The sequence below is a fragment of the Cenococcum geophilum genome (assembly GCF_001692895.1).
Source record: "Cenococcum geophilum 1.58 unplaced genomic scaffold K441scaffold_2, whole genome shotgun sequence".
Lineage (NCBI taxonomy): Eukaryota > Fungi > Ascomycota > Dothideomycetes > Gloniales > Gloniaceae > Cenococcum > Cenococcum geophilum.
The window spans coordinates 1,308,128-1,334,412 of record NW_027137560.1 but is presented as its reverse complement, the minus strand read 5'-3'; the positions used below and the strand labels follow the sequence as shown (position 1 = coordinate 1,334,412).

Genomic DNA, 26,285 nt, shown 5'->3' with positions numbered 1-26,285 from the left:
CTGCTCCTGCTCCTCTGGCAGACGGATCGAAGGAGGGTGTAACCAAGACAGGCGGAGGAGGAGCTTCCAGAGATATTGGGCGCCAACGAGAGTTATATACAAACACCTCAAGTAGAGTAGTTTCAATGGCTAAATTGTTTTTTACCTGGGTGCTCTGTGCGTGTGGCCTTACCTGCTTTCGTCGCATGCGAACCGGGTCCCCCTTCTCCACCCCGGGTAGGCCCCATGCCCCTCTTACCTGGGATTGCCGTTGAAACGGCCATGTCTCGATGCACGACTGAGGCCTCAGCACCCATGCTGCCGGTTCCACGAGGACCCTCGTCGTGGGAGAATGTGACAGGCTGTTTATTTGTTCCGTCGCTGCTTTCAACGCAGGGCGTTTTGGCTCATGAAGCCTCTCCGTCAACTCTGTTTGGTGGCGGGCATATAGAAGAAGGAATTTTCTACTTTGTTTCAGACCTTCTTGCTTGCTATTTCTCCCGCCTCGTCGTGCCGTGCATCAAGCTCCTTCCCAGATATGCGTCAGAGGACGAGTCCAGCTTCCTTACTTGATCGCATTCCTGGCATCTGTCGCTGAGCACGAACCGTCGTTTTCGTTTTCCCAACACTTCCCCGGCGCAGCACCACGACAACACGGGTAAGAAAATAAATCAACATCCGGCGAAGAGGAGCAGACCGAGATAGAGCTCGTCGGCGACGGCAGCAGCAGATCTCAGGCACGAACAGGAGGGCGGTGGCTGGCAGTGCTGTGCAAAACTCCGTCGATCGACCCAGGGCAAATTCTGGTAGCGAAGATATCTTAGCCGGAGATCACCAAACCTTGTGCTCCAAGTGGCATCGAAATAGCCCGCCGTTGGTGTTCTAGTACGATTCCTAGGGATATTACGAAGTACTAGGCAGCCAGGTAGCCAGGTGGCCAGCCCAGAGGGACGCTGCGGAGGGGACGGTTCCTGCGATTCCTAACTCTCCCTGTTTCCTTTTGCTAGACTTCACGGCGACATATCTCCCCCGTCGACCAAAGCCAAGCCGGCACCGTCGACACATTCAATTCCACTCTTCCATCCTCTCCTTCTCCTCTTTCTTCACTTTGAGCTAGGCCGTGACGGCTTGAAGTCATCTCATCGCGCGCCGTCGATAGCCACTGCGAGGGCCGGTCGTCTTTTCTAGCCATTACCGTCCCACGGGCTCTCCCTCTGTCGTGTCGAACCGTGGGACCAGTTCAGTAGAGCCGTCTGTTATGCTACCTAGGCGTGTAGCGTGAGCCATTGTTCGGTACCATTGCGTGGTGCGGCCGTCAAGTCCAAGGCCTAGGTGAAGTCAAACGGCGGCCAGAAGTGAGCGAGTAGGGGGACGAGTGAACTTCACTGCCTCAGTGCTTGGGCGCTTGCCGCATCATAACCAAGGTAAAGCATAAAATTTGCAAACCTTAAAGCCAACCTAGTGGGGAATACACTAAGTCTCTGACCACAGTAGAAGTCCCCGTGGACATATCCACTTTCCCTTCACTAAGGCGGAATTGGCGCAAACGCAGCACCGCATTTGTACTCTTTCTACCCTTCTCCAGCTCTACCAGCACTTGCAGCACCTGCGGTATTCGCTGTCTTTCTGTTTTATTTTTCCTCCTTCAAAAACTTGCTCTCTCGAGCGCCACGTTCGCTACCTGGATGCCCTTTCCCATCGCAGGCTCAATGCTGCTGTCGTCAATCTTGCAGTGTTCTTTCCTCTTCTCGTCATCCCGAGTCCTACCGCAATCGTACAGTCACCTTTACGCTTCCATCTTAGTTCTGTAAGGCTCTCCACCGAAGGCTGACGCATAGAACCCTGATTTCACTCCGGCCCCCTCCTAACTCGCCCAAAACTGTCCAAAATAGTCCTAGGTTCTGAGTCTATTACCAGTATCGGGCAGTGTGTCACGCGAGCCGTGGCTTTTCTCCCCCTACAAAAACCCCAACGCTCAGCCAACCTTGGTCTGCGCTGTTTTACCGTCCTGGCTACACTAACGTGCTGCTCCATCGTGCCTTCTCCCTCCTGCAGCTCCTCGGAAGCTAGGTACCACAGAATCCCATCTGCCCACTAGCGGGCGCTCAGTTGCACCTTCTGCAAACCTGTGAAGAGTACCGTGGGACCTTTCCCAAGTCTCGTTTCGCTGCTCCTTCATGTTCCCTTACGGCCCGTTCAACCCTGCGGTTCCTTCTGGCCCAGTGCTGCGAAGGTACGACAGAAGCCCGCCTCATGCATCGCTATCTCAGCCTGTCAGGCCTCCAGCTAATTATGGTCCACCTAGCCAAGATGTTGAGTTGATCTTGCGACAAGAACCGAAGGAAGCTTTGGTTACTACTGAAGGCAAAGAAAAAGGTGAGAATCCGTTTACGCCGTTGCCAGGCTCACTCCGAAAATCAGACTCATTAACTCTCCCCAGCTCGAAAGCCTGTCGATCCGCCACCCATCATCCAACTCAAGGTTAAAGCTCATGCGGACCCATCACAGTGAGCTGAAACCCTTGGTCATGATTTCCCTGACAAGCGCATGTTGACCGCCCACAGACACTTCCTACAGAGTCCCTACCTGTTTATGTGCACGAGCCTTTACAAATCGGACAAAGACGAGGCATGGGAAGGAGGTGGTAACAAGTCACTTGCTGGGTCCTTGGTGTCTTCGCTCCATCGATTGAAGGATGTTGACAACCGTGGTGAGTATTCGAGGTACCTTATTCAAGAATGTGAGTGAGTTAATGCTCTCTAGATGGCGGATTTTTTGTATTTGGAGACATATCAGTCAAGGTGCAGGGACACTTCCGACTGCATTTCAGTTTGTTCGATCTTCGCAAGTGAGCTGTTAATTTTTTTTTGGCTTTTGAACAAAGTACTCCCGCTGACTGTTGCTAGGGACACGCTGGAAGTGGTTTATCTTGGCTCAATAACCTCAGCACCTTTCAGAGGTGAGTAACCCGATAAAACTAGCTTTTTCTTTTTCTAACAACTCTTCACAGTATTACTCCCAAAAGATTTTAAAGGAATGGACGAGTCAACATACTTGTCTCGCGCGTTCTCTGATCAAGGGGTTCGTCTGAGACTTAGAAAAGAGCCGAGGGCAATGATGGGGTACGTCAACTAAAAATTTGGCAACATCACAGAAACTAATGCAAAATATAGTGGGACTAAACGGCAGTTCCCGTACGCCGTTGCAGATTCAAGCGTACCAAACACTCCACTTGCAGCTCGCCCAAACTCAAACATCGACGCCTACTCTTATTCAGATGACCTCTCACAATCTCCTGCAAAGCGTCATCGTCCTTCTGGCAAACCGGACCGGAAAGACCAATATCCAGGTCACTCGCCGTCTGGCTACCAGCCCAGTTACTCTCAGCCACAATACCCCGCCCGACAACCAAGCTTTAGTGGTCTGTCAGGCATGCTACACTTCAACCCAAATTTCACTGGGCTAACAACAGGGAGCACTCCACCCTTCACCTTTCGTCCTAGTCTCGGAGGGTCATCTTCCTTCGTGACTGATTCGCTCTCCTCGACTTCGGCGATTGGGAATCTCTCGTCTCAACAGCGGTTCCAGGATTTCCATCAGCCGTTTTCAAATTTGTACAACGCACCCTATGCTCAACAGCGTGGAAGCCAGCCAGCTCTGTCTTTCGGAGAGGATTCAAGTTCTGGGCTAGGAGCCTATAGGACATCAACAGCAGGACTTGGTGACCACCGTCCGACAACTGCTGCGGGTGGCCTACCACCTTTTCCCTTATCACAACATACTCATCCCCAGCACTCCTCCCACACCTCGCATGCATCGCATGCATCGCATGACTCGCTCGGATCTTCGCGCGGACCGGCACTCAGTCACTCTCCCGAACTCCTTCGCACAAACTACGCGGATGATCAGCCCGGTTTCTGAAACGAGGTTGATAGGGTGTCCTTTCCACGTGCTATATATCCTGTACATGCTATATGGGCCCCAACTCTGGTTACAAGTTTCCCCGCTAGCAATTATAATGGATCCCTTTTTATAAACCACGTCGCGTGATGCTTTCGCACAGCTATAATCGATTGAATATTAGGCGCAAACAACTGTTAAAGGCTGCTGGAGGTATTTGTTTAGATAGTTGCCGCTAGCACTGATTGCGTGGCAATGGTTGACTGGAATGAGGCAAGATCCATTAGCAGTTTCACCTGTGAGCTTTAACGTGGTTCTTCATGTTGTGGCATAAAACAACCTAAACACATTGGTTCTCGCATTTCTCTAGTTGTGGTGAAACACATCTGGGTAATATTCACACTGCAGATAGACAATATACTATGTTTTAACCATGATGGATCTACACACTTCAGGATATCATCTTGCTCTATGCAGCTACAGTCGCAGGGAGTGAGGAGATCGCCGCCTTACAGACTCGAGGTATCTCTTTCCTGCCCTTAAAGACATCACCCGAGGCAGGACCCACGTCAAAAGTCGAGTCATATACGTTGTGTTACAACATGGCCGAAAATTTCGAACTCAAAACCGGCGATACTTATGTGCATAGGATCCATACTTATACCCCACAGTTTCTAACCCAGCCCTGCTCCAGAGCCCCACCCAACTGACCAACACCATTCAACTGGCCTCTCACGTCATCTCCACCGCAATCTAGCATCACCTTCCGTTGAGTAACACAATGTATACCCGAAACTCTGCCAACCAGGGCTACAACATTTCAAAAGACTGGGCAAATCCCCCTGCTTAGACTATGCGCCCAAGCAGGAAACCCCGTTTAGTTCCTAAGGGTACCTGGATATCATACCGCACATGACTGAGCACAAGCACAAACCGTAACCTCCCACCATAGCCCCGACCGCGACTGCAGCCACAATCCTAGTCGCAGCCTCTAAATCGACACCCTGTAACTCAAAACCTAAAAGCTGGCAAGTCCAGCCCCGGAACGCCACCGCCAACCCGCATCCCGAAAAATTGAAATGAAAAACCTCCTGCAGCAGAACAAGAATCTTACAAAAGGCGCCAAGGGCTACAGGGTGGCTGACTTAGCGCCTACACCCAGATAAAATGGTAGAAAGTAAAAAAGAATATATGGGGTAGAACGGAGAAGGTTAGGACAGGGTCGGGTAGGGTGGGGGGGAGACAGAAGGGGGGACACGGATCACGCATCCGCCATAATAACATCGACAGCTTCGTCCTCCTCACCCTCGGCATCAGCATCGGTGTCGCCATCCGCGTCAACATCTGCGTCAGCGTCCGCATCTGCATCTGCATCTGCATCTGCATCTGCATCAGCATCAGCGTCCGCGTCCGCATCGGCATCGGCATCAGCATCGGCATCGGCTTCCTGGCTCGTCTCAGCATCCCCCACGGCGTCCTCGTCCTCTTCGCCCTCCGCATCCACATCCTCAAGCACCTTCCCCTTGCCCTTGCCTTTCCCCTTGCCCTTCCCCATTCCCATACCCTTACCCTTGCCTTTCCCCTTCCCCCTCCCCTTCGGACTCCCATCCCCATTCACACTGCGCATCTCCTCCCCGCGCACCACCCCATCTTCCTCCTCATCTTCCTCCTCCTCCTCCCCCTCCTCGCCCAGCCCAACCCCATTCACTATCTCACCTAGCTTACTCCGCGTGCGCCTCACGCTGCCGCTCGGCGTCAACGCCCCATTCCTACTCGGCGACGCGCGCGCGCTGCGACCAGGGCTGAGCTGGACGACGGGCTTGCCGACACCGACACCGACGCCAACGCCGGCGACAGCCAGGCCGCGGCGCACGGGCGTGCTGGTGCGGCGGCGCGAGCCGAAGGGGCGCCCCGCGCGGCGCTTCGACGACGGCATGCCGGGGATGGGCGGGAAGACCTCGAAGCGCGTGGGCGGGATGAGCGACGCCGGGTGGGGTGGCGGGGCGGTGGACGCGGGCGCATACGCGGCGGGCGTGCCCACGGTGCCGGTGCCGTTGCCGTTGCCGTTGGGCAGCGGTGTCCCCGGCTGCGAGGGCGGGGCCAGCAGGGCGTCGGGGGTCGCAGGGTCGGCGTCGGAGCCGGTGTGCGAGATGGCGCGGGAGGGCGCGCCGCTGGAGCCGGTGTTGTTGGTGTTGTTGGTGTGCTGGTGCTGCGCGGCCAGCTGCTCTAGCTGCACGCCCTCCTCGGGCGCGGCGTGCGTGCCGTCGCCGTTGTCGTCGTCGCCGCCCTCGCGCGGCTGCACCGTGTGGATTGCCGGCCCGTCCTCGTACTGCGACAGGTTGGTGCGGCCCATGACGTACGGCGTCCACACCAGCGCGTCCGGGTTGACGCGCGGGTGGTTGCGCTGCGCGCACTTCTCAATGTACTGCTTGAAGTAGGCGTAGTCGAGCCGCAGCGCGTAGGTTTTGGTGTACGGGTCGCGCACCAGCGCGCGGAGGCCCTCGAGTGCCGACACGATGTCGTCGGGCGTCATGCCCGTGCGCTCTGAGATTTCCGTGATGCTGATGGGTGCCCGCTGGTTGGCGAGCTCGGTGCACAGGATCAGCCGCCAGTAGGTGCGGTAGCTGACCAGCCCCATGTCGCTGAGCGGCTTTTCGGGACTGCCTGTCTTCCTTTCCACGCGCGTGAGCAGGTAGGAGAATTCGATCAGGAATTGGCCGTAGCCTTTGCGTTGGTGGATCGGGAGCACGAGGATGCAGGAGACGTTGTTGAGAGAGCTGGGGCGCTTCTCTTTAGAGAAGTATCCGACGAAATGGCAGCCGTACTCGTTGTTTTCTGTCATGACGTAAAAGAGGAAGGGTTCGACGTCGTAGTAGAGGGTTTTGGATCCGAGAAAGAGTTTCGCGAGAAGGCAGAGGTTTTGGCAGTAGACTGGGTTCTTGCGGCCGTCGACTTCGAAGAAAGAGAAGCGGCCGTCACGATAGATTTCGTCGCCTGGCGGGTGCTTCGCAGGGCATTTTAACTGTGAACAGTTGTTAGTCCCGTCACCCTTAAATAAATGTCCCTTCGGATATGACTAACCTTATGTCTCCATGCCACATAATCCGAGTTCATGTACTTCAAGCAGAACTCGCAAATATAAAGCACCTTATTCTTGCTGTACTCTTCCGGATACGGAGCGGCATGCCAAGTATCGATCTCCCATCCTCCGAAGCTGATGCATTTTATCTTGCTTGGTGGCCCTGACATTTTGTGAGCTGATCGACTTGTTTCTGGAGTTCCATAAAGAGCTGCAGTTTTTTGTTTCCAGTCTTCTTCAGCCTTTTGTCTGGCATCTTCAAACCGTTTCTTATCGGCTGGCCCAGGAAATGTCTTTGAAGTGTCAGCATCCGCTTCAGAAAGGATGCCGCCATACGGTTTAGATTTGATATCGTCTACATCTTTTTCTGGGAAGGCATAGAACGGGACTGTATAATTTGATTGAATGGCGGGATAATGTGAGACCTCCGGTTCTTCGTGCATTATCTGTTGGGCCTTTCTAGACCGATCGCGAATCCTCTTCTTTTTGGGTTTAATGGATAATATCTTCTGAACACGGTCTGGGTCAAGGTGAAAAGCAACTATGAGACTGATACCCGTTGAATCGATGAGCCGGGCTAAGGGCTTCTCCGGCTTCTTTGGCCTAGACCGACGTGGTCGAGCAGGTCGGGTCTTTGGGGATTCCTCCTCTTCCTCGTCCTCTGAGCCACGAGCGTCGTCAGTTTCGATGGCTTCCGAGACGGCAATTCTCACCGTGCGGGGAGATGATGCCGTTAGCGAAGCCTCGTGTGCCGCCTCTGAGTTTGAGGCTGCTTCGGATGGCCTTCGCTTCTTTCTGATTGGTCGGGACGGTGGTTGTTCGTCCTCGATAGAGGCCTTTCGTTTTCTCAGGGAGCGCGACCCATCCATAGGGTCATCGGGAAGGATGAGATCATTGAACATAGAATGCCCGCCAGGCTTGTCTACGCCGCGGTGCGAAGGCAGGAGATCTCTCGCTACTAGCTTGGGAACAGGTGAATGCCTTCGGCGTGTTGCGGACTCTGCAGTGTGCTTCGTGTCCTCTTCGAGTCCATGTTCGACGCAGGTGGAGCATCGCCAGTGCTTTGCATCTGTGAAGTAAGTTAGTGAATGCTCGGTTTTGGCTGATTGGCGAAGGGAGAGACTGAATTGGCTTACCATCATCGGGCCTAAGAGAATTAGCGGTTCGGGCGCATTGCCGATGTGCTGCAGGAACAAATATCATGTCAGCTACCCCAAAATGTCAAACTTAAGCATTGCTGCAGAAAATCACGCACCATGGTCTCCACACACGGCACAATCGAGGTACTCTTCAAATTCCTCGCTTGGGTCATGTTCTTCGTCTTCACCACAATATCTGAAAATTTATCAACATCAAACTCCAGAGAAATTCTGCTGATAGCTTAGCACTTACATGCATCTATTGGGATCCACTAGTTCAGCTTCAACCTCTTCAGCAGCATCGCTCTCAGCCTCCCACCCATGCTCAGCATCAGATTCTGAGCTGCCTGAATCGGATTCCGAGCTATCGCTGGGCTTGGCATCAGATGATGAATCTATGATAGCCTCATCAACATCTTCATCTTCTTCGTCTGAAGCTTCGTCTTGCGCGGATATTTTGACAGCTCCTACGGGATCCCCCGCTTCTTCTTCGTCGATTTCTTCTCCTTCGGCATCCACATCAGACCCTTCGGCATCCGTGGTATTCCCATCTTGACTTGTTCCGAGGGCAACCTGATCCACTTCAATATCTTCCTCCTCATGCTCTCCATCTAGATCACTGTCTTCCGCATCGTTGGTGGAAGATCCTTGGCCCAAGAGCCGGCTGGGCTCAGCCATAGCATAAGTGACAACGGTCGCGAGCTTAGACACAAAATAATCCGGTGTAGCTTTTTTGAAGGTAAGTCTGGGTGTATTACATCTGCGGTGCTACCAAATGGCACCTTGATGATGTTGTCATGAAGTGAGGCTAGAGTCGCGTCGTGGAGAAGTAAGCTATGGATGCGTGCAGTTGAACCCCAAAGGGCGCTCCGCGCAATGGAAAACGCGATATTGGTCGCTAATATGGCCCAAGGAACTCTTAGGTAGTATATAGTGGATGGGAAACTGTTGCAGTCGCGCTGTTAGTGCTTGGAGGCAAGTTATAGTCGCAGATCTCCGCAGCGCACGATATTTTCGGGGGCATAGGGGTAAAGGGCATGGATATTCACGATTCAACTTACAGTATTGACCCAAGCGACACCCCCAAAGGTCGTAGAATGCCTTGAAAGCCCGTGGTTGAGTTTTGACTGCCGATGCCCCTTGGACTGACGGTTTGCGGTTCGGGTTGAGCTGCCTTCACGTGACCCCTTCTCTTCGGCTTGCTCAGCGTATCCAGATCGCTACCGTTCACAACGTCAAGCCATTGCCGACACTCACATAATTGCCAGGAGAACCCCAGACAATTATGGGGGTTCCTTTTGAGGCCTTGCTTCCCTACGGGATCATGATTGGCGTACGTGCCCTATCCGACCCAGGAGAAAGTAGTACCAAACTCACCAGTTCTCGTAGATGTTCGCCATCAGTGGAGCTGGTCTTTCGACACTCAGATACATGCAGAACGGTGGAAAGAGAGGAAGGCGCGGGCTCGATGCATGGGACAGGGTAAGTCATGTGGTAGTGTCAATTGCAAGAACGTAGGCTAATAGACTTCCAGCAAAGTCTGACACCCCTCTCCGATGATTGAAAACGCGGATACTAAGCTTATAACAGTGATGGATCGCGATCGGAGGTTAACAGGATTCGTGAGGGGGCAGACAGACAGAGCGGAGGCACCACCAGGGTTTGAATTGAACAATCCTTGGAAGGTATGTCATGGCCATTCAATGTGTTCCAGCAATTAGAGACTAACTAGCACTATAGCTCGAGAAGCGCTTCATCTAAAGCTGAGTCAAATAAATGCAGCAGACCTTGTTTCAAATAGCTTCTGTACAACTAATACATAAATTCAACTCTGACGGACCTCTAAACATTTCTTCTGTTTGATATATATTTGCGAGATGCCTATGCATGTGTAAAGGTTGTAACTTACCAGGCTAGGCCCATAATGTTTCATTGCCTCTTGATTTCGGAAACCATGTCTTTAATACCCTCTCTTTCTACCGGACTGAGCTTAATTCCGAACACCTCATCTAATGCCTTCAGACGGTCCTCCTCGCTTTCGAATTTCTGTTCCCGTTCTTTCTCCCCATGGATTCTCCACTTCACATCATCCTGCAGTATTACGACTCCAATGATCTGATCATTTGCTTGTCCCCCAAGTAACATTTTGGCGCAGACGATTTTTTGCGTGAAGAATATCTTCGGGCTAGTGCTGGTATAATAATTCATCATCTCATAGTCAGTGGGGAGAAATTCAAGCTCCGTAAAGCAGTACATCTCTTGGAAATCGCTCTCATCGTTGATCTTAAGTTCATACACCCATAGCCGCTGATCTGGACTAGTGTTTGCATCGATGTTTCTCCATTGAAGACGCATTGAAGCAGGGGTAATATGCTTGGAGATACTACCGGAATGATCCAGCTTGAGAGGGTGGGTGGGACCATTTGGACCAAAACCCACATCAACCATATATCGATGCTCTCCGATTTTGACAAGGTTGATCATGTGACTCCTATTCGTTGTTAGCCTTGCGAAGCAGGAACAGCAATGCATGCAGGAAACAACAAGCTAAGGCTGGCTGCAACGTTTATATGGCGCGAACTCACCAGCCTTTGAATACTCTTTCAGCCAGGCAGGTATCACGAAATGACTTAAGCTGGCTGGTAGGTAGAGACACAGAATTGTACGAGTGATCTGTTCTATTCAAGGTGGCTCTCAAGGGTCTATATATACACGAGGAAGATGCTAGAATAGGAAAGGAGGGAGGTACAGGCAACAGAGATACGTACTAAGACATACGAAATACGAGGGTAAGCACTAGGGTAGTCTTTACATAGGGTACTAGGCATTAAAGACAATTGTAATACGGTCGAAAGCTACCTCCGTGGCCAACATACCCCCTTAGATCTGACGTAGAGCGGCAGAGCTGGATTACTGGATTAGGCAGTCGGGATAGACGACCTAGTAGTAAGCTTTACTACTGTCCGAGTGTCAATTTACCAGATGTCTGATATCGCGGAGCCCTACTACATCGACGAATTTTTGATAATTTTACTTTAAGAGAGCTTTAGTTAGTCCATCTACAGCCATTTCGCTCGTCGGTACCCACTATACAACAAAGCTTCCATTTTGGACCTCTTGGCGAAGCCAGAATTAATAGATATCTACGTGTTAGAGCTTTGTAGATACCATAGGAGTCTCTTTTGTTACGATCCGTACTAACTACTAATTGTTATAATTAATAATAACGTCCTATTCTAGGTTAAATCTAATAGCCTTAAATATCCGCACTATATGCTTGACCTCTCTACTAACGTGTAAGAGAGCTAGGAGTTCTGCCTCCGTAGTAAACTTAGTTACTACCTTTTATCTAGTTACCTGCCATACTATAGGCCTATTAAATAAGCTTATCAAGAAGCCCTATAAGCTCCAACGTGTTAGAGTATTATCAGTAAAGCTAGCATTAGAAGCAGCTTTTAGAACCTAGTTTATCTTATACGGCGTAATAGTAGAGAACTCAAGAGCGAGGTATCTGGTATCGTAGAGATAGGTAAGCAATCTATTAATCTCCGTAAAATAAGCTGGTGACGGATTTTGCAAAAACTCAGCCAGCTTGCTAACAGAAAAAGTAACGTCTAGTTATATAGTAGATGTAGGATACGTTACAGAACCTATACGGCGTTAATATCCTTTTATCTAATTCGGCGTAGCTTCTCCTTTATACGGTATTAATTCCTAGCCCAATAGTGGTATAGCTAATGGCTTTAGATATTCTAGATGGTATACCAAGACTAGCTTTTTAAGATACTAATCTAGACAGAGCCAGAGCTTTCCCTTTTATTAATCTCGCACGACACAAGTATTTAGGAATAATGTGAATTAAGGTATTTTACGGATCTCGAATTAATCTTATAGCTGCTTTAGGATATCCTCCATCTACTGTTAATAGCTCGGGTGTCCTATAATTAGGATGTCGTTAACGTAGAAGAATATAAAGATAGGTTTGGTAGGGTATATGTAGAGATATAGCTTATCCGGTACCACTTTTAAACCCATACTTTATAGAGCAGCAGACATTTCCAAAAACCACAATTTTAGAGATTTCTGTAGTCTGTATATTGCCTTTCTTAGACAAAGAGAGAATTTAGGTAGTAGGTCTATACCCTTAGGGGGAATAAGGTAGACCTTATTATCAACCAAGGCATTAATGAAGGCGTTAACGGCGTCAATCTATATAACGTCTAGGTCGAAGCCGGTAATAAGAGCGTAGAGTAGACGGAAGGTCTAATAGGCTGCCGTAATAGCTTTAACCTCCTCTTATAAGACTGCTTAAAGGTCTCCGCAGACGACCAGATAAGCTTTAAATCTTATAATAAAGCCGTCCGAATCTTCCTTATATATAAAAACCCATATAATAGGAAGTCGATGAACCTTCTTAACTAGTCATACCTTGTCCTAGGTATATTTTCCTATTAAGGCCTTTATCTCGGTATAAGCAGCTACTTTAAACTCTATAGCGTACCTATAATTAAGCATCTCTTTCCATAACTTTAGTGGTGGTAGAAAGTCGTCTTAATGTCCGTATGTCTTTATAGCAGTAGTATAGAACATATAAGCCAATGGTATCGTATCTGGATTGATAATATCATCACCGTTACTGTTTTAAACCGCAAAGGCTTGTTATCGTAGATCCTAATTTAGTATATCTTTCTTTTTTGCCGTAGGCCGCTTTTCACGGCTAGAATATCTCTTACCCCCTAATAATAAGCCTGCTGTCGTCTAAGGTTCGGAACAAAGTGTAGGGTCTATAAACGGTGGTTTGGTGACTTTAGAAGATAACTAAGTAGTAGATAATATCTGTAGCGTAGATGCTACCGTAGATAGTAATTACTAAGGCGCCAAAGACGCTAATAGTATAGACAGTTCTAGAGTTAACTCCGGGGTAGGTAGCTAACGGAGTTCTTCTATTAAGATCTAAATGTTTTTTAACATAGGAGTAACGTTAATACTTGCTAAATGCGGCAGTCTTACATCTAGTTCTTTATTAAAGTTCTCCATCTAGTCCTTACTACCATCTTAAAAATTATCTAATAGGTCCTAGACTTGCTAAAAACGGTCCTTTTAAGCCTATAAGATAATAAGGTGTTCTAGTATTTCGGGAGATTAATATCTCTTTAACTTATTAATTCGTACATTATAAGATCGGATAATACGGTTAGTGGTTAGTATCTATATCCTATAGATATTTAACGCTTCTATACTAACGAGATAGCCTATTTAGGCTTATAGCTTAAACTTTGCCTTCCTAGGAATGCCGTGTTTAATAAGCACGTAGGTTAAAGATCTGGCTACATAAAGCCCTGCTAGCCATGGCTTCCGTTTATACAGTATCTTAAATAGGGTCTTCTAGTCAATAGACTTAATGGGAGTTTGATTAAGTAGGAATACTACAAGGAGCACAAACTCGGGCTACAGATCCATAGGTAACTTTGCTTTAATAACAGCAGTCCTTACTTATTCGAAAATAGCTCTCCCTAACCTCTCTATAGGTCCATTTTAAGCAGAAGTATCTAGTATTAATTACTTAATAACACCTCCGTTAAGCTAAATAAGGTTCTTTACCTTGGCGCCTATACCTTGCTCCTTATCCATATACCAAATATGGATACCTTAAGCATTAAATTTCTTCGTAAATGCTATTATTGATTTAAAGAGTGGAAACAGCGTCTCTTACTTATAGTTCTTAATAGGAAAGGCATAATAGTACTTTGTATAGTTATACCAAAAATAAGCTATATATATATCTCTATTGAACCCGTCTTTTTCCATAATAACATTAAAGTATACACGTTTAAAAGGGTAGGTTCCCTTTACGGATATTCTATAAGATGTCTGCTATATTATTTTTCTAAGAATATATGGTTTACAAAGTAGTACACCGTACAGAGTTCTTCCTCTATCTGTCTTAACCACCTTAACCCTATCTACCGTAGTCGGCAGATAATCTACTAACTCTATATCACAGTGTAGTAAGCGCTAATACTATACTTTATTATATGCTAAGGTCTTAAAGAATTTAGTAGACATAGCGTAGGTAGTAGGAGTAGGTAGTACGCAGGCGATAGCATTAATAAGGTAGAGACCTCCGTATTCTATAAGGTTACTAAATAGGCTTCCGTTATCTTTATAGCGCAGATGGTTCATAGATTGGTCTATAATTACTCTAACCCTATAGAGCTTTGCTACGGATATCAGATTAGTATAAAAATATGGAGCGTACGCTATGTTCCTTAATATTAGATACCAAGTCAGACGTTATTCGCCTACCTTAATGGCCAAGTTAATATTACTATATCCATGGATTTCTGCTCTAGAATCTCTAGCCGTTACTGTGGATATATATAGCTTAAGGTTACGGAAGTATCTAATGTCGTTGTAGAAGTGGGTATCTGCCATAGTGTTATACCCCTAGGCGTTAATTAAAGATAGATCCGGATGTTCCTGCGATAATAACAATAAGTAGGATATTATTACAGCAGCTACTATAGCTCAGGGCCTATCCAGATCCTTAATCTTTTCAGTAGAGGCTAAAGACGTCCTTAACCTAGGGCCTTCCTTCTTAATCTACTTAACTCTTTTGTTATAATACTGCTTGTTTATCAGGACCTTAAGCTATTCCTAATACCTCTGTAGACACTTGTCATTCAGTATAAAGTTCGGACCTCGGAGAGACTAAAATAGCTACTTACAATTCCTTAACTTATAGGGTAAACTATAAGCAAAGCACTTTATTTTAGGTAATTAAGAAGGTACTAGAATAGTAGACGTCGTAGGATCTACAGACGGCTGCCCTAATAGTATAGTATAGGCGTTACGTCCCGTATTTAGATGCTTATAGAGGAGGTTAAATTCCTTAATCATCGTTAACATTTCAAGCTTCTCTAACCTCTTCACTACCTTCTAGATAAAGGCATAGTATAGAGCTAGACAAATCTCCTCATAGTCCTAGACAAAGGCTCATACAACGCTGCTTTCCGTTGCCTCTATTAGCCCTTCCTCTAGCTCTTCACCATTCTATATAATGGTAATATAAAGCTAAAGCCATAATTCTAGAGTCTAACGTTTAGGCCCTTATTTCCTTTTTTTAAGATCGTCCAATACCATCTGCTATAGCGTAGCTTAAGATGGCTTTACTACCTTCCTTAACTATCTTACAATTAAATGTGGTGTGGTGAGGTTCTTAAGATACCCTAAGAAGTTAGTGCCCACAGTGGCATGCAAAAGTGCTACAAACGTATAGAGCTTCTCTTCCCGCTTTAGGTAGTCCTATCATTATAGCTTATAGAGCTCAAAGAGCATTCTCTATATCTCTAAAGATTGCTAAGGTTGTTATTCTTATTAACTCAATAACCCAGGTGTAGCTATTCCAGTAGACGCTAAAGTTGCTGCTAGAGCTACAGGGTCCGCTGCTGGTGCTACAGGGTCTGCAGGTGCTGCTACAGGTGCTATAGGAGCTGCTGCTATCAAAGGTATAGCTAGCTCAGTGTTTTGCTTAATTTCGTTCTCCGTCTTATCTAGGTTAACATAGTCCCAGATCTTCGCAAAACTTACTTCTTAACGGATAAATTAAAACCATATAGGCCAGTCTTTCTAGGTTAGCAAAAGAGGGTTCATAGAGTCCTTGGTTGCCATAGTGGCTCTTATTTTAAGGTTCTTTTGAGGTTACGTAAAGAGACGCGCTTACGCGTAAGGCACGCGATATTTCGTAACGAACTATACTTAAAGAGGCTTAGTAGTAGTCGTCTGGCCACTAAGATCTCCCTAGTGCTCAGAAGGTTACCGGGCTCATAACTTTCAGCCAGGCAGGTATCACGAAATAACTTAAGCTGGCTGGTAGGTAGAGACACAGAATTATACGAGTGATCTATTCTATTCAAGGTGGCTCTCGAGGGTCTATATATACACGAGGAAGATGCTAGAATAGGAAAGGAGGGAGGTACAGGCAACAGAGATACGTACTAAGACATACGAAATACGAGGGTAAGCACTAGGGTAGTCTTTACATAGGGTACTAGGCATCAAAGACAATTGTAATACGGTCGAAAGCTACCTCCGTGGCCAACATACTCCACCTTCGTTCACTCGTGCTCCTGCCGAATAGAGCTGGAAGCCAAGCGATCGAAGTAATATCCCGAAAATGCAAGTGTTCTCCATGCAGTATCCGCCTCTGCCATCGCTCTCGACAATCTTCTTGTAGAGTTCATCTGAATGGAGCAAAATTTGGCGGTGAGAGGAGTAATGCAGGGACAGATTTTCGAACGGAATAGCCACCAGATGGTATTTCTGAAGAAGGGATAAGTACTCGAGGGCGTTTTCAGGACTCTCGTTTGACACATCGTATTTTCGATGCTTAATAGGCAGCTTGAGTCGGTCAAAGTACTTCCCTAGCTGAACTTTTGTATATACGGGTCTTTCCTGGGTTTGCATTGTGGCGTAAATTACCGGGTGAAATGTTTGCTTGATTCGTGAATCAGAAGGAAGTTCGCCCAAGGCTGTATGTCCTACGGTTATCGATAAGAGCTAGCCAATAGAATCAATAGGATCAACCATACGCGTACTTTTGATTCTGGTGTTCGTGCACGGTCCAACTCTTGCAGGACTTCACCGTTGCAAGGGATACGAGACGGGTAAGCAGACCGAGAAGAGCTGAGAATCCAAAGAGAGAGGAAAACAGCAGCTAGCACGCCTGAAACCCACCACAGCGATTCTGAAGCAGGGTAAGGAGAGACAGGAGGGATTTATTCGGGTGTTACTCGTGCACCAAACTCGTAGAAATCCACAACCGCTAGCGAACACTATCATCGGCATGACCTCACAGTTCCTATTGGTCGATCTAACCAGTGTTGGGGAGTGTGCCTGCCAAGCCACCTCAGTCCTCGGGATCCCAGCCCTTTCACCCCCCGGCCCCTGATTAATAGACGCCAAAGAATCGTCTTTTTTTTTCTTATCCCTAGCATATCGAGGCTCTCCCTTTTGGTCCGCGCAATAAAAGAAAAAATGCATTCCAGGAGGTGATATTACACCATCCTATCCCCTGGAGTTCTACTCTACGGCTTACGTTCCTCCACTCTCGGTCCTCCTTCCTACCGAACGCCGCACTCGAATCGCAAAGCTGGCACTTCTCTATCTCGAACCCTCCCTTGCCGCCTACAATGCAGACTAATGGCTTGCGAATCCAAAATATCCAAAATGGGGATGCGCTGAGCACCCAGTCATACTACCGCTACCCATCTCCTGGTTCAAATTACCCTTCCTACATGAGCGGCCCCTCTCCAGCCTACGAAGACTCTGCCTACCAAGGCACCCCACGGTATGGCAGTAACGCATTCATACCTCCCCCAGATGTATTTCTGGACGGAAACAAGAGGCCTGTCGCAGACACAACTGCTGACAGCACGCGTGGAAGTGCGAAACGGAGCTCAGCGCTCCTCAACAACGATCCTGTGGTTATGCACCTTCTAGTTGAGACAGCGATCAGCGATAGCCAGAATTATGAGATACTGTCATTTGAAGAATTGGAGGCACTGAAAATAGAACAGCAAACGCTCAACTCGCGGATTGAGGCTGTGCAACGTAAGCTAACGCTGGAGTCAAAACTACGCAACGCAGCGCAATCTCTGAACCGACTATACTCGAAGAAGGGGAGAGAGATAGAGATAGACAAGGCCAAGGGCCATAGAAGAAGTTTTGGGAGTCGGGGAAGCGGCGCTAGCATTAAAAGCGATGCCCTTGTTAAATCGGAAGATGAGCTTGCGACTAGCGTGAAGAAGTGCGAGGGTTTGTCTCGCGAAATGTTCCAACTGGAAGCGCGGTCGCGGCAAGTACAAACGCAGATATTGCAGCACACGGCCGGAATCTTGCAGATGACACACGAAGGCCCATCCAAACGAAGCCAAAGCGCTCGATCGATGCTTCCAGACGGTATAAGTCAAGGCGCTCGACCGGACAGCCCGGCAAGCATATACACCTATGAGAATGGCAGAAGTAATCGGCCAAAACCTGAGGATAATTTTGACGAACGAAGTCTGTATCGATCACCGGAAAACTTGGATGGACTGATGCATGCGCTAAGGAACGGAACACACCATATGCCTGCGATGGACCGGGACGCGATGGAACAGCAAAACCAGGCCCTGATATCGGTGGAGAAGCGATTAGAAGATCTCAATGACCGGCTGAGGGAATTAATTATTCAAGCAAATCCTGAACGGAACCAGGCATATTCAGCTGCTCCGAAAATTGCTTCGGATGCGGCAGATATCCGAAGAGCCTCTCTTGTTGATCAGCAACTAGACTTCCTCGACCAAGGTCTACGGGACATTGGAGCAGAGCAAAATAACATGCAGAACAGGTTGCGCCACTCTCAGAACGCTGTTGAAGGCCGGCTTGAAGGAATTAACAACCAGCTATACAACATGATCAGTTCATCGAAATCTGAAAATGAGGAGCAGTATCCGCCACCTCCACCGATAGCCGGACAAAGTGCCCAGGAGCAAATTAACTATATGGAAGAAGCACTCTATAACATGGAACAGCTGCATAGTTCCATGTCTCAATCACTCTTTGAAGCCCACTCGAAAACATCTAATCCGCAATCGCAATCCTCACAATACGAAGTTGTTTTGGCCGGGCTGTGGTCAATCATAATCGCTGGTGAAGAGGAGGCTCGACAACGAAAGGCCCAGCGTCGCCAAATGCTCGCAGCGCACCCCGATGTAACGGAAGACGATCTATCTCCCGATGAAGAAGGGATGCCAAATGAAGAGTTCTCCCTTCAGGCCTTCTCCGCTAAAGTCCAATGGCTCTACAGCCGCGCGTCAACACTTTACGAAAAGCAGAGCATTCTCCGTCGCCAAATCAAACAGCAAAGAGAGCTTAACAGCAAGTCTGACGCAGAAAAAGAAGAGGCATTTGCTCGTCTCAATGACCAGATCAATCAAGCACGAGCCCAGCAAGTGGCAGCAGAGCAAGAACTCGAACGGGCCATTGAGCAACTCGAACAGTACGACCTCCAAGACCAACAGCGTGGCGAGTCAGACTCTGAAGCCCTGGTTGCCGAGCAAGTTGCCCGTCGTGAAGTAGAAGATCGATACAATATTCTTGAAGCACAGATCGGAGAGCTTCAAGACGACGCCCGCATTGAAGCCGCTGAGCTGCGTGCCGAGCTTTCGGAAGCCTCGCAGCAGTTTGAAGACGTCTCAGAGTCACTGCATGCGGCGACTGCGGAGAAGGAGGCGGCTGAGTCTCGTGCTAGCGAAGCCACAGCGGCGCTTGAAGGCAAGGAGAAAGAGCTAAGGGAGCTCGAAGGCGAAATTGCGCGTCTGCAAACCGAAGTGACCGTTGCACGCGCGGAACTGGATGGCGCCTACGGCACTCGTGCCCAGCGAGCGGCTGAAGTCGCTGCAAACCCTAGCGTTAAGAAAGAACTTGAAGATCTGGGTGTTAAGAACATTGAACTAGTCCAGCAAATAGACTCTCTGCGTCGCACACAGGAAGCAGCTGCCCGAGGTGAGGCTGAAGCCCGTGAGACAGAGCGGAATCTGAAGCAGGAGCTCGCAGCGATGGCACAGGAGTACGAGGCGCTCACCAAGGACTCGATTCAGAATGAGAAGGATCGGGATCACTTTGAGGCTATAATTGATGCGCTCAAGGACGAGAAGGAGGCCTTGGAAATGGAGCTAAGTGATGAAAGAGTTAGGTGGTTAGGTTTGAGGAATCCTGGTGGGCCATCGGGCCCTGGTGTTGCTGTTGAGGCGACTAGCATTAGGATGTTGAGGGAAGACTTCAGGAAGATGATGAGGGACCGCACAGCAGAGGGTTTGAAAGCTTTGAGGGTATTTTCCACTTCGCAGAACTGGACCTTGAGGTGTCGTGTGCTAATTACTCAATACAGGCTGAACAAGAGGAGCGACGGAAACTTGAAGCACTTGTTCGAACACTAAAAAGAGAGCAAGCGCCAGTAAAGTCAAGTCTTAGCAAGACAATGACCGCGTGATGTCATGCTGTATCGAATAATGTATGAGTGAGTGGGGAGCAACGTTATAATGCGTATGAGTTGACTTATTACTATTATTCTACTTCTTCCTTTGCCGTCTGACTTGCTACGCTAGAAGCCCTTCAGGCCCGGTTATATGATCTTCTGGGTGTACTATATTTTTGGCGGCGAGATTTTTTATGTATCTTTTGAGCGCCTTTTTTGCTTTTATACACCACCGCATATTTTAAAGGCGTTTCGAACTGCAATAAAAAGGATTGATGATTTGGCATTTGGGTTTTACGCAAACCGGCCTTGGGCTGAGGACTGGAAAATTAGATTTAAGCCACCTCAATCTACTCCTAGCTTTCTTATTCGCCTCATAAGCACTGCTGCCTCTACATCATACCTTCATTACAACATTGTTGAAACCCTACGCTGCAGCAGAAGTGATAGCACGGAGTGCCGAAGGACCACTTGGCACAAGCCTCCTACTTCTCGCCTCGACACGTCTACACGCTTCCACCTCTTTCTTTCGAGGTTTCAAAGACAATTTGATCTACGTGCATTGCCTAGTACATTATGGCTTGTAACTGGCAGTACTCTTATTTCCCCGAACCCTAATCAGCCACTATACTAATTAAAACCCAACAGCCCACACTACCTCATTACACACCTATTAACCGGTACTACACGGCATTCGGACGGTTAAATACCGTAGAATCTTGCGAAACTCATCGAACGCTAGCAAGGGTGGTCGCGGCATCTAGCCATATTTGGAAGGCGGTCAGATTCTGCCCATATCAATAAACCGAAGGCCCGTCTCAGGGCTTCTTACGAACTTATTTAACCCCTATATCAAATGCGTCTTATTAAATTCTTTAAATGCCTCTCCAAGAAATTAGCGGTAATATCCAACATGCTCCGCCCCTGAAGAAGCGCCCTGGGCTAAAACCTACGCCATTAGAAGCCCGTCCCTATAAGCAACATAAGCCTATATCCTGTATTTAGCGAAGCTATTCCCACGAGCGTAAAATATAAGTTCTTCTATTTCTTATTCACCATTAAGTTAAGGATGATTAGAGATATTAAGTATAAGCTGGCTGTACCAACGCTGAAACCGAATTGCCTGATGGCACTGTCTATCGCCCTCTTACTGCTGCCGAGGCGTTAGCCTATTGGAAGATACCGGAACCAATAATAAAAGGCTGGTGGCGATAAAGGGATAAAATTATAGAGTTAAAAGCTAGGAGTAGAGCTCTACCTAGATAAGGTTGGACCTGCTAATGGCCAGAAATAGAGTAAGAGTTATTTAATATATTTTGTGTACGCAGATTAGCTGGCTAGCTTATTTAACGGAGCTGGTTCCAATAAATATTAAGAGAGCTCTTTTAGTGCTATTACCTAGACTGTGGATAGTTATTTGTGTTCTTATATGGCTGGTTTAACAATTTTATAAAGAGATATGGAATTTTACGGCGGAGGGTTATTAAATAAGCCTTAAAGCTTCTAGAAGAATATATTAAAGTTATTAACTTCTTCTTGCGGTTTATTCGCCGGAATTTATAACCTTATAGGCCTTAATTACTACACTAAATAATATATCCAAATTGCTTTAATTTATTAACTATTCTTAACCTTAATAAGACCCTAATCCCATTTAAATATCTAGATAGCTATACCTATGATTTCTATAGAGCAAAAACTATTTCTAATAAAAGTAATTGGAGTGGGTGGAATAAGAGGCAAGTAATACTTATTCTTTATATCTTTGCAGATGGTATATAAAGAATATGGCCAAAGCTTATCTTTTATGGTACTGCTAGCCCCTCTAGATAAATTTATAAGTAGGAGGGCCACCGCTATAGTAAGGAAGTTATAGTCGCCTATAATGAAATAGCTTATAATAATGAAGAGCTGTTTGATAAGTAGATTACTGAAGAACTCTGCCTATTACTTAATAGGCTTAATAGGCTTGATAATCTTCTTATTATAGATGTTGCCTCGTTCTATAAGATATAAGCAATTCTATAGAAGCTATATAATAGCTATATTACTATAGCGCTAATTTTAAGCGGCTGTATAAGCCTTCTATAGCTACTTGATACTGCAGTTAATAAGCCTTTTAAAGGCTGGCTATGAGAGGCTACTAAGGAGTATCTTAAGGGTCTGTCTAAAGGAGATATTACTAAATAGACTGTGTTAGATCGGCGGGTAATGACTATATATGTAGTTGCTGCTGTAGCACAGAAGCTTAGTTAGAAAGCAGACCTTGTATGTAAGGCCTTTATTAAGTGTGGAATCAGTATCTATGCTAATGGTAGTTAGGATTATCTTATCCGAATTAAGGATATATTAAGCTTAGATATTAATTTTACTGGATGGGAGGTATAGGAAGATCTAGTAATTAAATAAGAAGAGGATTTTAAGGAGCTATTAGTAGTAGGCGATATGGTTAATAAATTTATCCTTAAATAGGAAGAATATCTACTAAGGAATAACTATAGAATACTGTTAGTTAAGTAGCTGAAGGACCTTTGCAAGTAATGAGGCCTTATAGTTTCTGGAGCAAAGAAGGTTCTTATTGAGTGTCTTGAGCAGGAAGATGCTAAATATAAGAATAAGCCAAATATAGTATAGCCGCTGGATTTAGAGAGGCATTTGAAGCATTTGATAAGACGCATTTGATAAGACGCATTTGATAAAGGGGTTGACGGTCCTGATATTGATATGGGCAGAATCTGACCGCCTTCCAAATATGGCTAGATGCCGCGACCACCCTTGCTAGCGTTCGATGAGTTTCGCAAGATTCTACGGTACGCCCGACGCCATGTCATCTCCCTTCGGACCAAGGCATCGTAGTCTTGCATAAGCGAGACATTTATTTCTGAACTTGCTTTACTCAACACACATCCCAATACCACGATTTACCACGAGGCTGGAAGAAACATTCTTTGCGATCACGACAGTGAATGCTCGAGCATGATTTGCCCTCAGTACTTACTCGGACAACTTAGGAATACATTCTAAGTTTTAATATGGCAACATTGGCGTAACTCCTAACCAGACGAGGCTGCACTCTTCAAATTTGGAGTACCGGAGCTAGGATATCATCTCGTTGACTTCGATCTAGGCATACAAAAGTGGCGCTGGAAGCGAGAAGAGAAAACCGAAAGACCACAAGTGCCGCCCATAGCCACGATATGTAAGATTTTCGTACACTTTCATTGAGCGCATCATCAGCAGAACAAAAGAAAAGGGCAGAGCCTGCTACGCTCTCAAGTCGCGCAGACTTATCGCTCGCCAGCTTAATACGGCGGGAGCCGTTAAAGAGAAGAAGAAAATAAATAAAAGGCCACACATACAAGCCCGGCGGACCGATCCTGCGAGCGATATAGTTCGTCATCCCATCATACTGCGCCATCTAGCAAATGCAAAAGAAAGAGAAGTCCAAGTCCGAAAACATGCGAAGCGGCGTCCTCCTAGTCAAAAAAGATGACCGAGATAGTTCCGGCGCAAGAAATGCAGGCGCCTAGATTGGCCGCTGTATCTCCACTAAACGCCTCCAGAAGCGAACACGTTTACGTACCGAACCGACAGAGGAACCAGGCCGATGAAAGAATGCCTTATGAGTAAACAGAGAATCAGAGTCCAGCTACTGCCGACTCCCCGGCCTGCTCTTTTTCTCCTTCCGTGCATTGTAGTTCTCCTTGCACTCATCGCTGCAGAACCACTTCGTCCGTGCATTTGGTGCCTTGTCCATATTCACACAGCCCAAATGGAACCATTCTCGCGGGCACTCGTCGTTGTCACAGGCTATCATGTCGCCGTAGCTGACCTCGTTGCAGTAGCAATACCGAGGCTCGTCGCCGTCTTCGCCGAGCTCGTCGGAGAGCTCGGCGGCGGGACTGCTGCCTTCGTCGTCTGGCTCAATCGTTGGGGCTGAGATGGACGCCTGGGTGATCGATGCGCCCTTCTTGTGCGAACGCTTGGCTTGTGAGCCACTGCCAGCAGTCTCTGACGACNCATGTGAGCCACCATTATTGGCAGCGCGTGTGCTACGGCTGCGGACTATAGGAACTTCAGGGAAAGAGGAGCGGATAGGTGTTGCAGTCTTGGAGGTGCGGCCTGCACGCGTGGTCACTGGGAGAGGAAGCGGCGGATCCAATTCTGGTGTCTCGGCTTCTTGAGGATCGGGATCTTCGCGCTTGAACGGTGCAGACTCGTATGACCCATTAGGAGGGCCTTCGGCAGCATCATTGGCAGTATAGCCTTCTTTCGCAGGTAGAGGCGCTCTGGAAATCCCCGCCGCTTGCTCGAGCTCTTGTATAGCGTTGCTGCTATTTGCAGGACGATTCGATTGGGAAGACGAGGGGCGGCCACGCGACGTCTCTTGAACGGCGGAGTTAACGGAGTTTGCATTAGAATTCTGTCGCGCACGAGACGATTGAGGACGCTGCGCAGCAGTAATAATTTCTCTTGACGTCGCGAATGTGCTTACGAGGGGCGATGAAGCGAGAGGAGGGGAGTGGGCTCCCATGACCGCGCTTCTACCAAAAGTCAGTGTATAAAAGTCCAGCGACAAGACCCGGAGGTGCTTACCGTTTTCTGGCTTGAGCTGGCACTGGAACAGCTTTTGCTTTCTTCTTCCCATTTTCAGCGCTTGGTGTTTCCCTTGGACTAACTCCGCTTCTTCCACCGGCTCCAGCACTGTTCAGTACAGTGCTCAATGATCGCTCCATAACCGGAGCTACAGCTGTCGCCTTTTCTATCTTCTTTCGCTTATTCGGCTGTGCGGTCCCATTGCTAGAGATACCTAGCCCGTATGCCTTTGGCTCCGATACCTGTGGCGGTTCTGCAGCTACCTTTCGAGCCTTAGTCTGAGGCTTCTTCGCGGGTCTATCATCAAAGTCGGAATCGAGATGCTGGTTTCGGCTCCTCTTATTCGCCATCATAGCTTCACGTCTAGCTTCGCTCCTAAGCGCCGCAGCATCAACTTCATGTACCGCCGCTGCCGCTGCCGCCAGATTATTTGCAGAAGCGACCTCGCGTCGAGATCTCTCGCTTGTTGTACCACCCTTCTTTTTCTCTTCTTTATCCGCATATGCCCAGTGATTCAAGCTGCCATAGCGTGCTTCTTCGCTGATCTCGTCGTCGAGGTGCGGGTATGAGGTGTTCATGCGACCTAAGCCCTTGTCTTTGGTTGTTTTAGCTGAGGTTAAGACGACCAATTTCTCATCGAGAGTAGGCAGCATTGATGCGACGACCATTCGCAAGCGAAAGAAAAGTTGTCTTCTACGAAGATCAGCCTGCTCTTCAGGAGGCAGGGTGTTGAAATTGTCAGGGAACAGCTCCACCGAGAGCTGTTGGTGTCGTGACGCACTATCCTGTTGAACGGATCCATTGACACTGCCATTCATGCTGTTGTCTCTTGTGAGGCCTGGCTGGTTTTGTAGGGCAGTACGGCGCTGTGACAACGTTGGGACAGGCTGCCTTGCGACCTCCTCAAGCAGCATCTCCAACACTTGCTCCGGGTCGTGGATCTTGGCCTCGACTTCCTTGAACATGGAGAAGTGTTTGATGAGCTCCTTCGGAAAGGCATCGACGGAGTCTGTGAAGTGTGTCAGGGCTGGTAGGAAACCCGGTGTGTTGGTAGCTGGCGGTGTCTCCATTCCGCCCAGCGCAGCGAGCCGCCCAGCGAAGCTGCGAGCATAGTAGTTCACAGGCCGAGTGATACTTGTGCGCGCCTGACGAGTCGATTGACGTCGATCGGGTGGTGGAGCGGCCATGGCAGTCCGCGAAACGGCTGTGGGTGGCATAGTGTGTTGTGCGCAGCTGGAGGAAGGATTTTGATCGAGTTGGTGGAGGAGATGTGCGCGGCACGGGTAAGGGTGAACGTAGAGGGTCCGAGGACTAGAGACGAAAATAATAGGGCATGCCAGTTGGCACGAGAGGGATGCCCTTCGTAAAGCCTTTAGTGACAAGGTGAAATTGGCCTGGGTGACTTCAAAGGGCGGGTGACAGCGAGAATGCACTTTGCAGGGATTAAACTGCAAACAGTGCAAACACAGTTCCGATAAGAAAATCCGGTTCGGTCCGAATGCTGTCCGATCTCAAAATGTCAAGCAGAGAGACGCGACTAGATATTCCCCACCCCTCCCCTTTTAAGGCATCC

At 47.9% G+C, this 26,285-nt stretch overlaps 7 protein-coding genes across 7 annotated transcripts; 4 read left to right on the top strand and 3 right to left on the bottom strand.

The window, feature by feature from the left end:
• Positions 1–1,986: 1,986 nt before the first annotated feature.
• On the top strand, positions 1,987–4,042 carry K441DRAFT_96890 (uncharacterized protein). Its single transcript, XM_067654571.1, has 7 exons — positions 1,987–2,355; positions 2,420–2,486; positions 2,544–2,689; positions 2,743–2,827; positions 2,886–2,938; positions 2,990–3,101; positions 3,153–4,042. Exons 1-7 carry the CDS (start codon positions 2,157–2,159, stop codon positions 3,898–3,900), a joined length of 1,410 nt encoding a protein of 469 aa, XP_067509735.1. The 5' UTR covers positions 1,987–2,156; the 3' UTR covers positions 3,901–4,042.
• A 1,098-nt stretch (positions 4,043–5,140) lies between these two features.
• Positions 5,141–8,775, bottom strand: K441DRAFT_534678 (uncharacterized protein; the record flags this gene model as incomplete). The annotated part of the gene is made up of 5 exons (XM_067642334.1): positions 5,141–6,901; positions 6,961–8,060; positions 8,095–8,142; positions 8,214–8,293; positions 8,351–8,775. The coding sequence occupies 5 exons, from the start codon at positions 8,773–8,775 to the stop codon at positions 5,141–5,143; spliced, it is 3,414 nt and encodes a 1,137-aa protein (XP_067509734.1).
• Positions 8,776–9,382: 607 nt separating this feature from the next.
• On the top strand, positions 9,383–9,858 carry K441DRAFT_683664 (uncharacterized protein; the record flags this gene model as incomplete). Its single annotated transcript, XM_067651710.1, has 4 exons — positions 9,383–9,430; positions 9,487–9,583; positions 9,688–9,782; positions 9,838–9,858. The coding sequence occupies 4 exons, from the start codon at positions 9,383–9,385 to the stop codon at positions 9,856–9,858; spliced, it is 261 nt and encodes an 86-aa protein (XP_067509733.1).
• A 168-nt stretch (positions 9,859–10,026) lies between these two features.
• K441DRAFT_600642 (arylamine N-acetyltransferase 1) lies at positions 10,027–16,573 on the bottom strand (the record flags this gene model as incomplete). The annotated part of the gene is made up of 2 exons (XM_067645204.1): positions 16,187–16,573; positions 10,027–10,588 (listed from the first exon to the last, which is right to left on the bottom strand). The coding sequence occupies exons 1-2, from the start codon at positions 16,561–16,563 to the stop codon at positions 10,027–10,029; spliced, it is 939 nt and encodes a 312-aa protein (XP_067509732.1). The 5' UTR covers positions 16,564–16,573.
• Positions 16,574–17,055: 482 nt separating this feature from the next.
• Positions 17,056–20,483, top strand: K441DRAFT_625697 (uncharacterized protein). Its single transcript, XM_067646111.1, has 2 exons — positions 17,056–19,970; positions 20,030–20,483. The coding sequence occupies exons 1-2, from the start codon at positions 17,289–17,291 to the stop codon at positions 20,129–20,131; spliced, it is 2,784 nt and encodes a 927-aa protein (XP_067509731.1). The 5' UTR covers positions 17,056–17,288; the 3' UTR covers positions 20,132–20,483.
• A 1,256-nt stretch (positions 20,484–21,739) lies between these two features.
• K441DRAFT_533458 (uncharacterized protein) lies at positions 21,740–21,898 on the top strand (the record flags this gene model as incomplete). The annotated part of the gene is made up of 1 exon (XM_067642287.1): positions 21,740–21,898. A coding segment is annotated over one exon (159 nt), but the record flags the coding sequence as incomplete, so codon positions are not given.
• Positions 21,899–23,428: 1,530 nt separating this feature from the next.
• Positions 23,429–26,096, bottom strand: K441DRAFT_702239 (uncharacterized protein). The gene is made up of 2 exons (XM_067653395.1): positions 24,713–26,096; positions 23,429–24,660 (listed from the first exon to the last, which is right to left on the bottom strand). Exons 1-2 carry the CDS (start codon positions 25,927–25,929, stop codon positions 23,766–23,768), a joined length of 2,112 nt encoding a protein of 703 aa, XP_067509729.1. The 5' UTR covers positions 25,930–26,096; the 3' UTR covers positions 23,429–23,765.
• Positions 26,097–26,285: the final 189 nt, after the last annotated feature.

Excerpts from the sequence above, each read along its gene's own strand:
- K441DRAFT_96890 (XM_067654571.1), top strand. The coding sequence starts at position 2,157 with ATGTTCCCTTACGGCCCGTTCAACCCTGCGGTTCCTTCTGGCCCAGTG. Across the intron at positions 2,690-2,742 it reads GAAGGATGTTGACAACCGTG|ATGGCGGATTTTTTGTATTT; the intron begins GTGAGTATTCGA and ends AATGCTCTCTAG. Across the intron at positions 2,939-2,989 it reads AACCTCAGCACCTTTCAGAG|TATTACTCCCAAAAGATTTT; the intron begins GTGAGTAACCCG and ends AACTCTTCACAG.
- K441DRAFT_625697 (XM_067646111.1), top strand. The coding sequence starts at position 17,289 with ATGCAGACTAATGGCTTGCGAATCCAAAATATCCAAAATGGGGATGCG. Across the intron at positions 19,971-20,029 it reads AGGGTTTGAAAGCTTTGAGG|GCTGAACAAGAGGAGCGACG; the intron begins GTATTTTCCACT and ends TACTCAATACAG.